General features: G+C 42.4%; 1 protein-coding gene and 1 long non-coding RNA gene across 7 annotated transcripts in view; one reads left to right on the forward strand and one right to left on the reverse strand.

Annotated features, from left to right (window-relative positions):
- Positions 1 to 19,989, forward strand: part of SEMA5B (semaphorin 5B) — a 283,614-nt gene that overhangs the window by 193,024 nt on the left and 70,601 nt on the right. For all 6 annotated transcript variants that reach the window (XR_009962448.1, XM_062607082.1, XM_062607079.1 and 3 more), the window contains 4 exons: positions 3,207 to 3,269; positions 14,744 to 14,842; positions 15,650 to 15,863; positions 18,444 to 18,729. Coding sequence is in view for 5 of the 6 variants with exons in the window: in XM_062607082.1 (XP_062463066.1) it covers positions 3,207 to 3,269; positions 14,744 to 14,842; positions 15,650 to 15,863; positions 18,444 to 18,729 (662 nt within the window). In the remaining variant the exon portion in view is untranslated. The remainder of the gene's footprint in view (positions 1 to 3,206; positions 3,270 to 14,743; positions 14,843 to 15,649; positions 15,864 to 18,443; positions 18,730 to 19,989) is intronic.
- Positions 1,451 to 17,237, reverse strand: LOC134157767 (uncharacterized). The gene is made up of 2 exons (XR_009962452.1): positions 17,079 to 17,237; positions 1,451 to 3,244 (listed from the first exon to the last, which is right to left on the reverse strand). It is a non-coding gene; the product is annotated as an uncharacterized LOC134157767 (long non-coding RNA).

Raw genomic sequence — 19,989 nt, forward strand, 5'->3', positions numbered from 1 at the left:
TTGTAGAGGAGGTCTTTAAGTATCTGGGAACACTGTTAGAAACTGCATTTCTTCTGGAAATGCAGCAAGGAAGAGATGGTGGAGAGCTTGTAAGATGGCAGCATGAGGAGCTGGCTGGAGTGCTCTTGGTAAGGATGTAAGGGGAGGAATTGCTTATATCTGGACAGCCTGAAGAGGCATTTGCTTGGTTGCTTAAGCACACAGCAAGTAGGAAAGCAGTTAAGAGAAAGTACATACTGTCCTGTGTTTGTATAAAGCCTTGCTCCCAGGTTTGTCACATCTTCCTCCAGGCTGTTTTTTATGACCCATGCCATTCCTCCAGAAGAGAGAGATGTTTCTGAAGATTTCTCTGTCAAATGTCCAGGATGTAGTTTGATACTGTGTAAAAATGAACTGAAGGCATAGTAAGAAGATTTCATCTGAGAAGGAGAGGTTTGGCTTGGACATACCAGTGAGTGGAGCACCAGCATTAACCAGGGAGTTTGCACAGAGAAGCCCAAGACAGCAGAGATGACAAAAGCGGGATATTTCAATCTGAAAAGACAGCTGGTTAGTCATGTAAAGAAACCAAACAATGCTGGAAATTGCATCTGAAAGCCCCAGGCTCAAGAGATCTGAGCCTGCCAGGACCTCTTACCAGATTCAACACACAGGCCATGACCACAGATGTGTGTGGGCTCCCGGGAGGACTTGGATACACTGTAGCTCGGCGGCAAGTGCATAGTCATACCTCGCAGGCAGTACAATTATTCAAACACATGTTAGCTCCTTGGCTTTGCAATTATATTTTTATTATTGACAAGATGTTCTGCTGTGCAAGGTTGTAAATATTTCTTTGAGCCACCAGAGGTCATTTGGGTTACTCAGCAGCCCTCAAGGTAGCTCCTCCCTGTCCTGTCAAAGACATGTGTGGGACTTGTAAAACATGTTCTAGATTGCCATGTTGCTTAATTATCCTCTTAGCTCTAATGAAGCGCACCCTGACTAGTGGTGCAGTCACAAACAACATGTTGCTATAATTTGGGTCATCACCAAGAACTTCAGTTACCACTCAGCTCATCAAGGTAGCATTTCAGAAAGCTGAAGGGCATTGCTACCTAATAAAAAAAACCCAACCACTTAGGCATCAAGAACATAGCTGGAGGGGACCAGTGCTCTGACGCAAGCTATGCTTACAGGATGCCCCAAAGGTCTGCAGTGCAGATGTCTGGCAGGGAAGGCTAGGTGTCACCTAGGAGGATAAATTCTTCTCCGTTGTGTTGCTGCAATCCCAAAAGACCCAGGGTTGCTGCAGGGAAGCAGCATTGATTGTGGAAGTAACCAACAATTTTTGTTTTCATTTTGTCCTGTCAAGCACTGTTAAGGTAAACTGGGCTGTATAATAGGAGTGCGCTGTCTCTGTCTTTGAAATGGGAAGAGGAGCTGCCTAATAAGATGTCTCTTTTCAGCCTTTTGTTTTTGTATTAAGGTTGTCAAAACTTGATGCAAAGTGCATAGGTACTGTGGTTAGGTGAATATGGGCTAGATTTGAGACTGGGGATCAAAATGCTGCTGCGCAGTTTTGCAGATGTCAAGTGCTCCAGTCAAAATTCCTTACTCTCCTGTGATGGCTCTCTCATTCAGTGACATATCCCCTGTCAGGATATGGCTAGATGATCCTTTCTAGCAAGGTCTTATCCCAGCTGTCACAAAAACACTGCTGAAGCACAAGCTTTTGGCCTTCAGCCTGAATTGGACTGTAGTACATGGGAGCTATTTCTCAAGCAACTCCCAGGGAAAGATCTGTGCTTTTCCCTTCTCCCACCAGATCTTTGCCTGTGCTCATAAATTCTTACTTCAAGCCAAATTGAATTGAATGCTCAGATAATGGAGAATGTACGTTTTTTCTTATTTTTTTTTCTTTTTTTTTTTGTCTTTTTGTGTATATGAGGTAGAAATATCCCTTCCCAAATGTTATATATAAATGCATTTCCTGGGTGGTGGCATTTCTTACTGCTCTGATGTCTTCATGGACCTGAGCTCAGGGTATGGGAAAATTCACCCCTTCTTCTTAGTGGTCTCCCATCTTTCTCTTACAAAATCCAGGATTTAGCATGTGTCAAGGGAATAATTTCTGTGGAAGCCCCATGTTTAAAAAAATATGTTGGCTGCAATGTGAAGGTTCAAGAAGAGTTCAGATCCAGACTGAACTTTGAAGCCATTTCCTGTGCTGGTAATGGACTGGGGGGAAGGAAACAAAAAAAGAAATCCTGGCTCTTTTGGGGGAGCTTTGGATTTGTATTCTGGCCCTTCCCTGTGTAACACAGCTGTTTTTCTTGTATTCAGAATGAGGTATTATGTATAGTATGGATGTTTATGTATATTTTCACCTCCAGCTAACAATACCTGCTTGGACCTGTTAAGACTGTTTTATAAAAGGTGGTGAAGGGAGGAAAATTGCAGAGGACACTGAATGGTTGGGTATGTTGCTGAGTATTTTAAATCTGAAAGTTCTCTCTAAGGCAGCTTTGCTGGTCTTGACTTTTCTTGTGAAGGAAGGGGCCCCTTTGCTCCAAAGCAGTCAGTTAGAGCCAATAGGGATCCCACATGCTCTCAGCCCCCAGTTAATAGTGCCCTCAGCCTTAATGCGTTTTACTCCATCTCAGGATCTGACCCAACTTGTCTGGCGTCACAAATCACCATCCAGCCTTCTCGCCTGCTTCCTGTCTCTCCAAGTTTCAACTGTCAGCTCCCAGTTGTTTTATCCAGCTTACTTTGCTGCAGGATTACTTGAAAGATGATAATCTTGTGGGTAAATTTAAGGAGACCAGCAGATTTTGCAGAACTACTGGGCCTTGCTGTAGGGAAGGTTTTAATTTTGGTGATGAAAGCTGGTGGTTTTATACAGCACTGTTCTCTTTGAATAGAAAGTGTGTGGGGCTTGTCTTGGACCTTCCAGTTGAATAATGATCAGAAGTTGCATTTACATGTAAATTAAAGTCTGTCCTGTGTTAATATTCCAGTTGCTTCTGTTTCTGGACTTCTCATCTATTTATCATTTGTGTGCACTGTGAGCACAGTAGGAGCGAGATACGTGTTTACTGTCACAATACTGCTTTTAAATTGGGCTGTATAAATTGGCTGGAGATACTTGCTCTTGTTTTGGGAGTCTCCAGACATGGTGGTTGATGGCAATATCATGTGACTTGTGCATTTTGGTTTCTCAGGCAACAGCATGGGGTTCAGATGAAGACACCAGGAGGTCCTGTCAAAGTAAAGGTAAAACAGAGGTAAGTTTTTCTTTGATACAGTGATGCTAGGGGTAAATTTATTTGCATCATGTGAAATCCGCACAGGGAACATCTAACACCAGCTTGAGCTTGTAAATTTTCAGCAGTTCAGATCTACCAATACAAGTGTATAAGCACCGCTGAGCTAGCCATTTCAAAGGCCCTCTGTCCAAGTTATTAGACTTGCTCTGCATGAAATTTAAACATGATTTCACTGCTGGAGAAGACATAATTTGTGACATATCAAGGAGGAAAGTGGTGGCGAGCCAGGGGTAACATCTTGCAGTGGGGTCTGGGGTGGGGCAGGTTGGCTTAGTCTAGGTACTCAGCAGTGAGCCGCTGGCATTTGGCCATATGGGCTTCAATGCTTGTTTGCAGTTAGAGTTCATCTTTGTTTAATTCTCTGGAATATGAGAATTGAATCTGTTAGTGCACAGCAGTCTGGTCAAGGGCAATATCAGAGCTCCTTTGGAGGCAGGTGCAGTCTCTAAACTCAGATTGAAGTAAGAATTGCTTGAATAAATGCATGCTGTCCAGAGGTTCAGGGTTTGCAGGCATTTCTGATCCAAAATCCTTTCTGCCTCTCTTCTGAGAAGCTAAAGCAAAGCCATCTAAAGCAGGAATTATTTTGATTTTTCAAATGTGATGTTAGTACTGTTAAAAAATCTTCAGGTCTCAACTGAGAGGGTGTCCTATTGTCTTTAATATTTCACACAAGCAGTTCTCAGCCTAAACCAAAGGAGCTGGACAAAGGATAAAGGATGATAAGCATGATCTTGGCTTAGACATGGACAGTCAAGCAGAGAGTCATTGTGTGGCTGGCTCAGAGTGCTGCAATTCTGACAAGTTCCAGTTCAGTGCTTCAAACACAGGATTATATGATCTTCCATTGACCACGTTCATTTTATGTAATAACCTTTACATGGTTACTGTATTAACTGGTATATACATAAAAATGTTATCTTGAACTTTGGGGTCAATTTGTTTCATGTAGCTGTAAAGCATAGTAGTATAGAACATCTGTTAGAATTTCGTGTAGGATCTACATTATGCAGGAAAACACCATGGATGCAAAATGGGTTAGGCCCCCAAACGGGGCCTGCCATGAAAAGAAGAACCCAATAGAAGTTGGACAAAACTAAAAAACTCCAAAACACAAGATGTGAGGATTTTTGGAATCTGTAGTCTTTGTACTTCCAAATATGTAAATAAAAGATTTTCTCTTTTCTTCCATTATAAAGTTTGTAAGACTTAAATTGTATCCTATTGTTCATGAAAAATTTTAATTTATAACCCAGAATTATTTTGTCAACCGCTGGATAAAGCCATGCATTAGACAGAACAAATTCTAGAATAATTTCAGTTTATCTTTTTTACTGTCATGCCAAAAGAAAGCAATGGTCTGAATATCATCTCTGCTGCTGCCTCCTCACACCACAGAGTTTGCCAAAATTGTCATGAGGATAATGCTTTGAACAGCTGAGTTTATGTTGATTGTGATAGAATCATAGAATAGTTAGAGTTGGAAAGGACCTTAAGATCATCCAGTTCCAACTCCCCTGCCTTGGGCAGGGACACCTCACATTAACCATGCCACCCAAGGCTCTGTCCAACCTGGCCTTGAACACCGCCAGGGATGGAGCATTCAGAACCTCCCTGGGCAACCATTCCAGTGCCTCACAACCCTAACAGGAAAGAATTTCTTCCTTATATCTAATCTAAACTTCCCCTGGTTAAGTTTTAACCCGTTACCCCTTGTCCTGTCACTACAGTCTCTAATGAAGAGTCCCTCTCCAGCACCCCTATAGCTCCCCTTCAGATACCAGAAGGCTGCCATGAGGTCTCCACGCAGCCTTCTCCTCTCCAGGCTGAACAGCTCCAACTTTCTCAGCCTGTCTTCATACGGGAGGTGCTCCAGTCCCCTGATCATCCTCGTGGCCCTTCTCTGGACTTATTCCAACAGTTCCATGTCCTTTTTATGTTGAGGACACCAGAACTGCACACAATACTCCAGGCGAGGTCTCATGAAAGCAGAGTAGAGGGGCAGGATCACTTCCTTCGACCTGCTGGTCACACTCCTTTTGATGCAGCCCAGGATACGGTTGGCATTCTGGGCTGTAAGCACACACTGAAGCCGGCTCATGTTCATTTTCTCATCGACCAACACAGAATCACAGAATCCCCAAATCCCAAGGGTTGGAAGGGACCTCAAAAGATCATCTAGTCCAACCTCCCTGCAAGAGTAGAGCAACCTAGAGTACATCACACAGCAACTTGTCCAGGAGGGCCTTGAATATCTCCAACATAGATCCAAAACCCCCAAGTCCTTCTCCGCAGGGCTGCTCTGAATCTCTTCTCTGCCCAGCCTTTAGCTGTGCCTGGGATTGCTCCGACCCAGGTGTAGGACCTTGCACTTGGCATGGTTAAACTTCATGAGGTTGGCATCAGCCCACCTCACAAGTGTGTCAAGGTCCCTCTGGATGGCATTCCTTCCCTCCAGGGTATCAACCGAACCACACAGCTTGGTGTCATCAGCAAACTTGCTGAGGGCGCACTCAATCCCACTGTCCATGTCAGTGACAAAGATGTTGAACAAGACCGGTCCCAACACTGATCCCTGAGGGACACCACTCATTACTGGTCTCCAGCTGGACATTGAGCCATTGATGACAACTCTTTGCGTGCCGCCATCCAGCCAGTTCTTTATCCACCAAGTGGTCCATCCATCAGATTGATGTCTCTCCAATTTAGAGACAAGGATGTCGTGTGGGACAGTGTCGAATGCTTTACACAAGTCCAGGTAGATGACATCAGCTGCTCTACCCCTGTCCGTCAGCTCCGTAGCCCCATCATAGAAGGCCACCAAATTGGTCAGGCAGGATTTCCCCTTAGTGAAGCCATGCTGGCTGTCAACAAGCACCTTGTTGTTTTTCATGTGCCTTAGCATGCCTTCCAGGAGAATCTGCTCCAAGATTTTGCCAGGCACAGAGGTGAGACTGACTGCTCTGTAGTTCCCCGGGTCATCCATTTTCCCCTTCTTGAAAATGGGGGTTATATTTCCCTTTTTCCAGTCATGGGGAACTTCACCTGGCTGCCCTGATTTCTCAAATATGATGGCCAGTGGCTTAGCAACTTCATTTGCCAGCTCCTTCAGGACCTGTGGATGGATTTCATCAGGTCCCATGGACTTGTGCACGTTCAGATTTTTAAGATGGTCTCAAACCAGATCCTCTCCTACAGTGGGCCCAAGGTCTTCATTTTCACAGTCCCTGCATCTGCCTTCCAAGACTTGGGTGGTGTGATCTGGAGCTTTAAACTGTTTGGTAGGCACAGTGGTCATGGGTGTGAAGTTCTGAGGAACAATAATTAAGCAGATTGTTAAGACACTTCTTGACATAAAATTGATGGCAAGCAGAGATATTGGCTGGAGAGTCTGACAAAAAGACATAAAGCTACAAAGGCAGAAAGATTCTGCTAAGTAAACTCAAATCTCCCACATCTGTTATCTACACTAACCTGTGCATCCATGGTTGAGTCCCTCTTGGGGCAAGTCTGCACATTCGTTGCTTTTTACACTGCTGAGAAATGACTTGGCACTAGCTCCAAAGATACTGAGGTTAGCCTGGCCACCCGGTGAAGTGCTCTGCTCCAGCTAAGAAATCCAGCTCTGATGCAGCACCTCTGCCCTTTGCTGGGTAAACGTATCAAGTGCAGTATTAATGTGAACATTTCTGATTCTGCTGTGCAGTGGTGGTGGTACAAAATGTAGAGCTCTGTCTGCCTCAGATCTGCTTTGTCAACACTTGACTAATGGCAGTTTTCTACCTAGCATGAATGACTTGATGATAAATACGTAATGGATTGTCAGGCAGTTAGGTATGTGGTGATAGAGGCCAGAAATAAGGAGGACCTTTGACTCTTACATTAATCCACAATGTAGTTTGCATAAGTTACATGACTGGTCCATTTTCCTTGCCCATTTAATAACATACGTATTTTAGAGTGAGGTTTTCCAAGCCACCTAGTGCATTAAAATATCTTTTTCCCCTTTCATTGCCTCTTAAGTCTCTAAATCAAATTCTTCCTGCTGCTTAGAAAGAACTCTAAAGTTCTTAGAGCTTTTACATAAGGAAATTAAGAAGTGCAAGAATAAAAGCCACAAAATGCATATCACAGAAGTATAATTATTACGGCATGATGGTTACCTCACATTTGAGTACCTATTGCCCAGAGAAGAGGAAGATGAGAAATATAGATTTAAGGTTAGAAGGTACCATTTCTTCTGACACCCTGTGTAGCTCTGACCACAAATTTCACCTGCCTATTCCAAAATTGAACTCGGTAAGCTGTATTTGGCTGCTGCACCCTTTTAAGGAAGGCAAAAAATTTTGAAGTGAAGGCCTGAAGCAGATGGGCTGATGACATGCTTTGCTGGTTTGTTCTAATGGCAGATCACCTTCTCTGTTAACAATTTGTACTTTAGTTCCCCTTTGGATCTGGCTTTAGTTTTGAGTGGCTGGGTTTCATTTTGCCCTTCTGTGCTAGATTAAAGAGCCCCTTAGTTACCAATATTTATTTTTTACAAAGGCACTTATATACTCTTGTCAGTTCAGTACTTAGGCTTTTTGGTAAAGTAAAAAGCTGAGTTCTCCAAGCCTCTTTCGCTAAGTCATTTTTCTACAGCTCTTCAATATTTTTTGTTTGTTTTCTGCACACTCCAATTTTTTATCTGTATTCCGTTCTCAGTCTCTCTAATGCCTAAGTGTGATTAAACAGTCTTCCACTTCTTATTCACCTTCCTCTGTTCATATATGTGCCAGTTTCATAAGCTCTTCTGCCATAGGAGATGATGCAGCATTGCCTAGCCCCTGTGACCACTAAATCCTTTTCACAGTTGCTAGTCTTGGGATGTAATCTTCCAGTCTATGTGCAGAGCCCTTTTGTCCCTTGTTCTTTAATGCATAAATTAACAAAATCTTACAAAAACGTATTGCACTTGTTGGGTCCAGTTTGGGTCCTAGCATGTATCACTGTATATAGTGAGGCATTGTCCTCGCTGGTACTTACTATTTTTATAATCTTTGGATAATCCACAAATGTTTGTTAAGAGAACTGTTAGTACTGAGCTAGTACCACCCCATCTGGGGCCCTGCTAGAAGAGGAAGTTTTTGAATGATTTCACTCTGAGGACATTTTTCAGCCCAGTAATTTACCAGATTTTAATCTATTAATGTCTAAGTTCTTGAACCTGATTTTAAAATTAACTCTGTGATGTATCATGTAGTATTGAAACAAACATCTCAGAATAGTCTCTCATTTATCTTATTTTTATCAACTAAAACTTGTGGTTTCCTCAAATAATTGTACATGCTTTACTTGCCATGTCTCTGGAGATGAATGCTGGCTTCCATGAGTAATCATTCTTGTTAATGCAGCATATATAAAATGTGTCATGATCAGCACCTTAAAATTGTCCCCTGGAAAGCACCCACATTACTGAGAGACAATGCAGAGAACAAAGTCAGTGCTATGCTGCCTTTGTTTCTCTCTTCCAAATGAAATCACCCGAGAGTCTGTAGTTAAAATGAGTGATGGATAGAGCAGAAGGGGAAGAGATGTATTTAATTTCATTAGGAGTTGTTCAGCTTCCAGTTTATCTACCATATCTAAGGAATTTTGCCTGACATGGAAAGTTGTGGCTTTCTAAACATGAGCACTTTGCTCTTTCTCTTGGCTAAACACAGAATTATTTGTTAACTTTCCAAAAGCTGCACACTATCATTTCAAAACGTAAAAAGGGACCATTTGTGAAAATAGCAGCTCTTACATGCTGTCCGAAGAGCTTTGTGTAGCCAGGAGAAAGATGACACAGTAATAATGCTTCTGGAGCAAGACAGAATCAAGAGAAATGTCTGATAGGTATCTCACTGCTGGTGGTACCACTGTATTGCCAGTAGAGCTTCTTTCTGGTTTTGTATGATGTTCTGATGCTGGGGATGTCTTATGATTCCCATCAGGTTACAGGGAAATCCTAGACTTAGGCTTCAGCCCAACTGAACAGCTTTGGTGTAGACATTGCTGGGCTTATGGAGGAATCAGCTGTTTCAGGCCTTCAAGTGGCTCTGTGTCTTAAAGGATGTGAGTTCTGGTTATCTGGTGGAGCTGGGAATCTTCATGCCACTTGTGGATTAGCGGCTTCCAGGTAGGACAAGCAACATATAAATTTCCAGGCAAATAGAAATAACTAGGAAATGGTCAGATATTTTTCCCCTTCTGTAACTGTTCCTAGAGATCTGAACCTACATTCCTAGTCCTTCTGCTAAGATAACAATGTAGAATCAACCCCCAGATTCGATTTGAAGTTCATTAAAGAAAACTTGGCTGGAAAAATCATTAGGAATTCTCTTCATTATCTCTTGTACTCAAAGGAGAAAGAGCTTGGTCAGGGCATTGGCTTAAACTGATTAATAGAATTTTTTGTCCAAAGGAACAAATATATCCAAAGGAATAAATATAGGTATCTGAAAGTACATGAATAACAGCACTCAAGAACATGTTAGGTCTTGATTGTTTTCTAACAAACTGTGATGAACTGCAACAGATATATTAAATGTTCCCTGCACACTAAAATGTTCTTGAAGGTGTAACATGGCATTCTGCTGGCTTATTCTCTGAACTCCAGGTTGTACTCCAGGAGTTTGTGTTTATTTACTGAGGATGGCAGACCATCTGAAACAGCTAATTTACTCATGCAGCATGTAACTGGTTTTAATCTGTGATTAAAATATATCAGTATGTGATCAAATAGTGTTAGCCTAAAAAAAAGAATTAAAAAGGAGATCACTGACGACAGGGCTGCAGTGGTTTATTTAAAGTAAAACGGCAATTAAAGTACTGCCTATATATGGTTTATATGCTTTCAAAGAAAAGTACATCTGTACGATGAGATTAAGGGTTTGTAACATTTCAGAACTCCAGTGTTCAGAAATGACAAAAGAAACAACTCAAGAAGCACCTACAGCTGCCTTATTCACAGCATCCTGAAGACGTCTGTTTGAATTTTACTTCAAACCAAAGCCACAGGAGTTCAGCCCCTCCATTTGCTCATCTGTCCACACGAATGAAGGGAGTAACAAGGCACCACTTTTGCTTCTCAGGTTTGAAATGTGCTTTCAAAGCAGCCTGACATCTCTCAGAGCTAGAAAGACGCATGGTTCTGTCCGCAGTCATGGACCTTACAGCATTCACAGACACATTTAAATCTAGATGTTGCAAAAAATGAAATAAATGAAGATAGGTTTAAGCTGAGTGGGGTCGGAGGGACAGGCTCCAGTGAAGTTCATTCTCTTAGTGACAGTGGGAACTTGTGCCCTGTAGGGTTGAGCACTCAAGTCATGTACTCAGCCTTTCTGGGAAAACAAGGGTTGTTAGGCTGAAGAAAAGTGCTACCTGCTCAATTCAAGCCCTTATCTCAAAAAAGGGGACCAGTACTAGGTAATTTTGAGGAAGGAGCAAGAACCTCAAGGAGGGTAATATGCAATTTGTAGGAAAATCAGAGATATACTTCATGCTTTGGTGGTAAGCCACAAGTTTTTATCAGCTCTGCCATATATTTAATAATAATCCCAACTAATATAACTGAGTTATTCTCATTAACCATATAAATACCCAGTCTTCCCCCTTTATTTAAATCCTTAATCTCTTGATCCAGATAATATCTTCTGGTGATGAGATCTGCAGACTGATCATACACAGGTTTAACTGTCTCCTCCACAATGTGAGAGCAGGATCCAAATATTGACTCGTCTGGACAGAGCTGGATTCAAGCTTGCCAGATATTCCAGCTATACTAAAGCCCATTTGAATTTTGCCTCCTGTATGCCTAGAGTTTTCCTACCACACTGAAGAAACTGCATTAAAGAGCTCCTATTTTCTGTAGGGGTTTCTGAGGTCATTTTATTAACCATTTGCCTTAGCTATGAATTGTTGCAGAGAGCGGAGTGTTGAATGACGTTTCAGAGCAAATCCAGACTGGTTTAAAGAACAGAGAGGAGGGTGTTTCTTGCTAGTTATTTGGAGAACAGGGTAGAAAGAGGATCTAATGTAAATCTCACCAACAGTGTTTTGAGAAAAATCATTTAAGCTGGAGCATTTAAGTGGTTAAGATTCTTCTTTGCTTTTGTTGAAGGTTTTCATAGACTGATGTGACCGGCAGTGGGTACTGCAATAAGAAATACAAGACGAGCACAGTATTCCTCTTCAGGCCAGGCAGGTTAGAGGGAAGTGGTCTCTCATTGCTGTCCTTCAGGATCAATTCTGACTCAGTACATCACCATGGCAAGTCCTTTAGCACCTGCATGTTTGGTTCACCCAGCTGAGAGAACAGGGCAGATGATGTACATCTGTTTCAGAACATTAAGTTGAATGATTGTTTTGAGACCAATGCATAAAATGTATATATTATCACTGCTCTTCCTTCAGGAGCATAGGGAGCAGTTACCATCATCGCTGAGGCAGATCCAGGGAAAACACCTATTGAGTTTATTCATTGGAACATAGGATATGGCCCAGGCCTAGTAGCATCTTTTTCGAAACAGAGTAGAAAATATCCACTAGTCACCCGAATTTCTGCCTCTTACAGCCAATGAAATAATTAGCAAGTTTGTTGCATCTAGTTCTCTTAAAAGTATCAGTTCTCAAATGTTTCTAGTCTAACACCACATCCGTATGGACTGTGCTTCTGCTCTTTGCTACCACCTTTGGGAGGGGGATGGAAGTTGCAGGTTAAATGCTCAGGTGCAGGTTCAAACAGCAGCCGATGTATTTGCTCAGTGTGGTTTCTCCTCTGTTTCAGTAAATAACTTCTGCCTTAGACTGAGTGGGTACAAATAAAACTGTGCTTAATTAGGCTAAAGGACACCATATTTTACCAGCCTCCAGCATCCCTGCTAAGCCAGGCTACTATGCCTTGGAGTAAAGCATACAACAGGTGGATCACTGCTGGTAGACTCCAGAAGACTATCCAGCACATTACCTAGCAGAAAAATTCTTCTTTTGTGTGCTATATTCTCAGCTGTGAAGCTTTTCTAGAAATAGAAGCTTGTTAATCTTTAATATAGTTATGTGCAAACAATAGAATTCTGCAAATCAGCATTTTGGATTTCTGCAGGACGGGGTTTTGGTTAGGAATATTTTGAAGGACCTGAACAGGAAAGGGTCCAGCAATATTAAAGGTATTAGCTGGTTTAGGTCAGAAGCTCTGTTCAGACTCTGCACAAAGCAGGGAAAGGTGGAACTGGAGGGGGCACAGATGTGTACTCTCTTATTGCGCGAAATTTGGGTAGAGACGTGTATTCTGGGTAGATGCCAAATCAGTCATATTCTGAAAACAAAACACTGATGGGAGAGGAGCCCATACCTTTTTTTAATAGCATCCCCTCAAGAATCTCTATCACTTTACAGTCAAATATGTAATGGTCCTAATATTATGTGGAATTCAATAACCGTGCTCTACAGAAAGAGGAATTACTTAACCTACCCATGAATGCAGACATCTCTAGGGCAGGGAATAACTAACAGGGCTCACAGCACCACATAACAATGACAGGATTGAGCAGAGGGACTGGCAAGCCCTTCATCTTATTAAAGGAAACAGTGAGACCTCTATTCTCAACAGATGGCAGGTGGGAAAGAGCTTCTCAAGGTCCTATTTGATAGACTGATGCACAGTCACCATGACTGATCTGCTTCTGAAATAAGAAGTTCTGAATTGACTTAGCTATGAATTTAAGCTCTCATTTTAAGGTGCCAGGCATTATGTATCTGATCCCTGATGCCCTGCTGAGACTCAAGACTGGCAGCACCTGCTCTGTGGTGCTCTACAGCCTGTTCCCTGGGCTAGGTGAGTGCTCCTGGGCTGGCCCTGAAGTGCAGTCCCGGTGATCTTCTCCCATCCTAAAGCAAGCCCCACATGTCATGCCTGTGCAGTCATTGTCTGTGGCTAGCACTGATGGGTTTCTGCTAAATGCCATCCTTCACTGAGTTGATTTCCATACAGCAAATGAAAGAAGATCCCACATAATCCAGCTAAGCAAGCCTCATCCTTTCCAGATGACAGGGAGCTTTTTCACACTGCTGAATCTTGCAAGTGAAATCTTCAGGGAAATGATCAACAGCATGAGACAGGGAAGCTCGCAGAGTGATGGCTGCTTACAGAAGGAGAAGCGGTGTCTGCAACTGTAGGCTCAGTTTAGTGGCAAATTATGATCTATTGGAGGGAGAAAAGCAACACAGCCAGGATAACCCAGCTGAGGTTGCTATTTTTTAGCAAGTTTCTTTTTCTGTTTACAGTAGCACAGGATAGTCTTTCTTCACTTGGAGCTTTGTGGGTGCCAGTCATTAGTGATTGCTCGTATCGTTTCCTCTGAGGTGGCCCCAGAGCCCAGGGCAGGCAGGCTGGTGCCAGCCTCACTGAACATCTCTCATTTGGAGCTGTTTGGATGAACCCTGGGGCAGGCGGCTCTTGAGCCGCTTACACTGCCTGTGGGAGCTGCACGTTAGTCTTACACCTCTGTTTCTCTGTGTGTACTGTTAGAAAGTCCCTGCCTTATGTGGCATCTTCCTTCCACACTGCTTAACTGCCTGGAGATGCTCAGCCTGATCTGCAGTCCACAGGTCTCTGGATATGAGGCTATGGGGAGAGAGTGAGACTGTGGCTCTCTCCAACAACATGAAGGAGGCCTTCTGAAAAAAGCCAGCTGCACCCTGTGCTACCACCCCTACCCCAGGTGGGATGAAAGGGGCCCCACTCCTTTGGGGACTGGTATGTGAAGGGAGTTTCCTATTTGTACCAGCAAGTGGTTGTGCAGCTGAGAAGAGGGGAATTGCTGTTTCTCACTGCCCTGGTCTGAAAGAAACTCCTTCTATTATGGAAAACCCTGAGCACACAATCTCTGTGGGAGGCAGGAAGCAACAGCGGGTTCAAGCTTCTCCTGACCAGCCTGGTCTATTAAAGAGAAGTTCATGCTGTTTTCCTGCTGGAACTGTTGTGAATTATAGTGCAGACAGACCTGTTGTCCTTCACCGGGGCTTGTGTCTGGGAAACATTTTCAAAGCTGCAGCATTACTGGGAAAAATAGATCAGAAGTATCACCATGAAAAAAAAAGGAGGATTCCTCCTCCAGTCTAAGCAGAGAACAGAAAGAGGCACTTGTGTAGCTAATGGAGAGTCAACCTGATGGATAGCATCCTACGCAGGGACTGTGCAGGGCTATGATTATAGAAATAAACAGCAAATTTGGCTTGCTCACTTAGACCACTGCTCCCTACATCTGTGCACTGCTTAATGCAACAAACCTCAGTCTGAGTTAGAGCAAAGGAAAGTGTATTCCTGATGCAATAGAGGTAATTATTTTTTTTATCGTAATAACCCTACAGTCACCTTTTCAAAACTTCTTTCTCTTGTTTCCCTATAGGAAGAGTGCCAGAACTATGTCCGAGTGCTGATTGTTTACGGCAAGAAAGTTTTTACCTGTGGTACCAATGCCTTTTCACCAGTGTGTTCCAGTCGACAGGTTTGTTTTGCCTCTTTCACAGTGATAGGGCTGGATGCATGCTTTGGGGCAGCATTTGGCAAGGCATCGTGGTTGCAGAGAGTATGTTCCAATATGTTTAGCTGATCTAAAATAATTTTGGTTTTCTTCTATGGGTCCCTTTGGGCTGCTCTGGGGCAGTGGGTGTATCTGCAGATGGGGAGCAAAAAATTTGTGTTATGGGTGAGCTGGATCTGGGCAAGGTGCTACTTATGTAAACCTTGGTATGCTGCTGAAAATGGGCAATATAGACAAGATTTGCTGTGAGTACCTCCTGAGTTGAATACTTAAATGTTTCCTTAAAATAAATGGCAAAACTCCCTTTGGCTTCAAGGGAGGCAGGAGCAGGTCCAGAGCACTGTTTACTTTTATAGTTTTTTAATGCCAGTATGCATTGAGATGGTGTCTGTGGAGAATTAGAAGCCTGTGCTGGCAGCAGGAGCACCTGATCACACTGAGTGGGTTGGGGCCTACAGGTTTTATTTGCTATGGAATTACCCTTCTTACAAAGCATGGGGAATAGTGAGGCTCAGACTCAAGTTCTTACGTTGGCAAATGATGGATGTAAAGATCAATTTACAGTCATCGCTGACATTACATTCTTATTGCATTGGCAAACGATGGATGTAAAAGATCAATTTACAGTCATCACTGACATAACATTCTCAGAGCTGCCTGTTTTTTCTAAAATCAGGGTTTTGCTCATAGTGCTTATGGATAAACAGAATTCTCTATATGAGTAAGAAAGCCAGATGCTCTTTAAATTCTCTTCTCTCCTTTTAAATACAGGTAGGAAATCTTAGCAAAATCATTGACAGAATTAATGGAGTGGCTCGGTGCCCATATGACCCTCGGCATAATTCGACAGCTGTGATTACATCACGAGGAGAACTCTATGCTGCAACTGTAATTGATTTCTCTGGTCGGGATCCTGCTATTTACCGCAGTCTTGGAAATGTTCCCCCACTTAGGACAGCACAATACAACTCCAAATGGCTTAATGGTAAAGTCATGTGCATCATATCTGAGCAAGAGGTGTATTAAAGTCAGCTTGACAGGCTTGTAAATCTTTCTCTCTGATTTGATATTGAGATCCAGAGTTAACAATGGGGAAGGGTTTCTGGTGCAATAATCAACGCAGCCTAGAAGACATCTAAAAATAGCCTGGAAGTATTTCAGAGAGGTTGATTTAGAATATAGACAGTAAGTCTTACAGGCTACTTAACATGTACGTGGGTCTCTTGTCTTGTTAGATGACCAAATACATCATTTTAACAAGAAAAATACTCAAAGATTTGAAGATCAAAATTAACCCAAAGCATCACATCATATTGTTGACCTAGTTCTGCACAGTGTTAAGCACCCTGTAGTCTTCCACTGCCTCAGCTGAAGATGGTTGGTTTCAGTGCAAGATCAGTCCAAAGATGAGAAATTTCAGAGCACGTTGTGTTCCCTGTGAACCTATGCTGTTGTGGGTTTATAGTTACTAAAATCAGCTGTTACCCCAGTGTGATAATACCTTGTATCAAGCAAGCTATAGAATTTCAACCAGCGATATCTGAACCGAGTTCACACCTTCTGACTGAGCAGACTGTAGGGATGGAGACCCCAATGTCCCCTCTCTATCCTTTGACCCAAGTAAGTTGACAGGATATTCAGAATCTGTCTACTGGATTTCAGGACCTTTCAATCAAAGATAAGAGCAGTGGGACTGTGCGCTCTCTGCAGCTCAACAAGACTGAAGTAGGCTTCTGCAGGCATACTGAAGTCAATATGGAGATCGGAGTTTTAGATGAAGGACGCTGTCAGGACAGACTCTGAATTAGGACCAAGAAGCAGCATAACCCATATACACTCATTAGAAATTCGTGCCTCTTGTCTGCGCATGAATGAGGAATTCAGAAGGAATCCACATTGGAACAGGGGAGTAAAAGGAAAGACAAACAGAAACTGAGTTTCTAGTCTGTGACTGGAAAAACTAACGTTGACTCTTGGATTTATACCCTTGTGCAGCATTGGTAACATTGGAGTAATTTCATCCTGTTCTGGCCACTTTTTAACAAGAAACAGAAAACTTGAAGATGATTCAGAGAAGAGCCATGCAGTGATTTGAAGCTTGCAAGGCCTGCCTCACAGTGAGAAACTTAAGGAGCTCAAATTATTTATCTTTCTGAAAAGGAGATAGAAGGTGTTTTGCTCATGATGTGGAAGTACTTACCTCAAGAGAAGATTTCTGGCAGGATAAAGTTCTTTAATCTAGCAGACAAGTCATGACAAGAGTCTGTGATTGGAAGCTGAAACCAGATAATGTCAAATGGAAAAAGAAGTACAGGTTGCTGCTGGGGCAGTCTTTAGTCATTTGAACAAGTCACTGAGGAAAGTGATGGATGTAAAGGAATGTGGCATTGTGCAGTTGTATTTAGTTTGGTCCAATTCACCTGTTAGTCACAGGATCCGATGGTGGAATTGCAGGGTGAAATTCTCTGGTGTGTGTTAGAAGGTCAGATGGTGATCACAACGGCCCCTTTAAGGTTTACTGTTTGAAGAGGAAGGTTTGATGGGAGATGCTTTGCAGTGCCCTCCCCTCTGTACCATCATCTGCCTCCCAAACCTGCCTTGCAGCAGCACCAGCCTGCCTTCCTCTCCCTCTGCCGTGGCTCTGCTCTCCTTTCACTCCTGGGCTGCAGCATTAAAGGAATTCTGAACTTTCTTTTTTTCTTCTTCCTTTGAGCATTTCTCAGGAATGAACATTTAAAAAGTACCCTATAAAACCAGCAGGTTTGGTTTTGGGTTTTTTTGTTTTTTTTTTTTTTGTGTGTTTAGTCAAATATTATTCATTGGCTGATCTTTTCCTTTTGCCAAAGAAACTGCTGGGATAAAAGACTGTACACTTTAAAGCTTTGTAAAATACCTAATTAAAATATTCACTACAAAACCAATTCCAGGTTCTTTTCAATTTGTGTGAAAATAATAACAATAGTTCTAGGAGAAAAATAATTAAAGAGAGCTTGTTTTCAGTACTGTCGGTCTGTGGCACAGTTTTGTTTTATGGACATAAGATAATCTTTTGTGCCTAGAAACTGGAAAGACTTCGTGATAAAAGCCAGATGTGATTGTGCTGGGAGAGCAGGTTGAATGTTTCAGTGAGCAATCTAGGGAATCCAATGGATGTGCACAGCATATTTAACACATCGTAAGGTGCACTTTAGAAGTGAATAGGTGAAGGAACCCAATGGGAAGGCTTAAGCTTTGTGTTGTAAAATGAGTATAGGTACAGAGAATAGTAATGCATATGCAAAGTGCTGAACACCGAAATCAGTAGCGACTTTGCCAATAAAGCTGGGAAACAGTGAGGTCTGTCCAAGATCTGAAGTATGGAACTAGAGCTGTATCACCATACATCATTATTTCCATCTACTGTTTTTATGTCCTCCGCTGACTCCAAACTCCCTCTGGTCCCTGTTTTGACAGCCTGAATAAAAGGAGCTTGTGTCACAGTGCATTGAGCAGGTCAGTGAGCGTGGACTGATTTCTGACTGGTGTAAATCTTTTCAAATGTTGGGTTTGGTTTTCTTTTTTTCAGAGCCTAACTTTATTGCTGCCTATGACATTGGTTTGTTCACCTACTTCTTCTTCCGTGAGAATGCGGTAGAACATGACTGTGGGAAAACAGTGTATTCTCGTGTGGCAAGGGTTTGCAAAAATGATATTGGAGGAAGATTTTTGCTGGAGGACACATGGACAACTTTCATGAAGGCCAGGCTGAACTGCTCCCGTGCTGGAGAAATCCCTTTCTACTATAATGAATTGCAAAGCACCTTCTACCTACCTGAGCAAGATCTGATCTATGGTGTCTTCACTACTAATGTGTAAGTTGTACTTGTTTTACTGCCCTTCTTCTATTCCCAGCAGTCTGAGACTGACAATATCCTGATTTCTTAAGATACTCTGAGTAATCATTTTCAAAAGATCCTTTGGTTAACTTGAAGGAATAGATAGGTCTGTGTTATCCATCATGGGAATATGGCCTTTAGAACAATGTTTTTAATCCATGGCTCATAGATTCCTGGAGTCCATAAAAGGTGATTGTGCAGTTCTAGGGTAACTTCGTTTGATATAAACCCGGGCTGTGACTGTTTTTTTGTAGCGGCAATGCTGCTTGTGTAGTTCAGAGACACGGCCTAAAAATGACCCAACAGAAAAACATAATTACATTTCAGCCAGGCTAACTGTTGGGACAATCTGACACAATTATGTGAACACTGGGACTGGCCATGAGGTGGACAGGTACATATGCTTGAGAAGGACTGGAGGGAGGAGAATGAGGCAGATGGGATCACAACAGCCTAGACTGAAATCAGCAAATTGCTGTTGAACAGCACTTCATAGTAGCAAGGTCATGTGGGCTACAGCATTTGACATTTCCCAGGGGGACTGTACCTCTGCTATAGATTTTTTCAGGTCCACAAATCAAAAGCAGCGTTAAACTCTGAGAGGAAGGTATGATTTCTGAAACTTCATAATCACATTTTCTTGGCTTGATATTGAAAAAAAATTGTAATTGGAATGATTTAGTGTAGCTGTGAAAGCACAAAGGAGGAGTTAATTAAAAAACATATTAAAAAAATCTCATAATATATATTTTTTAGTCAGGAAAACTCAAATAACTTTTTCTCTGAAGCCCAAGGCTAGGATGATAAGTTTCAAACTATAACTGGTCTGCATGGTATTGAGTTTCAATAATACATGTTCTCCATGGGGGTGTTACCCCTGAAGTGTAAACTAGCGAATGAAAGTCTGAGTTAGTTACTCCACACGACAAGCACTCTAAGTACCTTCCTTTTGCTGCATAGCCAACTTTTTTTTGGTTTTTGTGTGCAGTGCAGTACTGTTCAATGTGAATAATAGTCTGTTCCCAAGAAGCCGTCAGCAAACCAAAGTGAAGCCCCACTGAAGTACACAGGCCTTCCTGTGTCACTTGCTGGTGTGACAGGGCTTGAACTTCAGCCCTTGAAGTCACAAAGCATCAGCCCCAACTTCTTGAGCTAAAGCATTGTTGGGAATTTCACTATGAGAGTTAACATAGCCTGAATGTTATTCCCACTCTGTAAATGCTTACCTCCTGTGCC

The sequence above is a fragment of the Pezoporus occidentalis genome, unplaced genomic scaffold (assembly GCF_034315485.1).
Source record: "Pezoporus occidentalis ecotype Australia unplaced genomic scaffold, CSIRO_AGI_Poc_V1 ctg12, whole genome shotgun sequence".
NCBI lineage: Eukaryota > Metazoa > Chordata > Aves > Psittaciformes > Psittacidae > Pezoporus > Pezoporus occidentalis.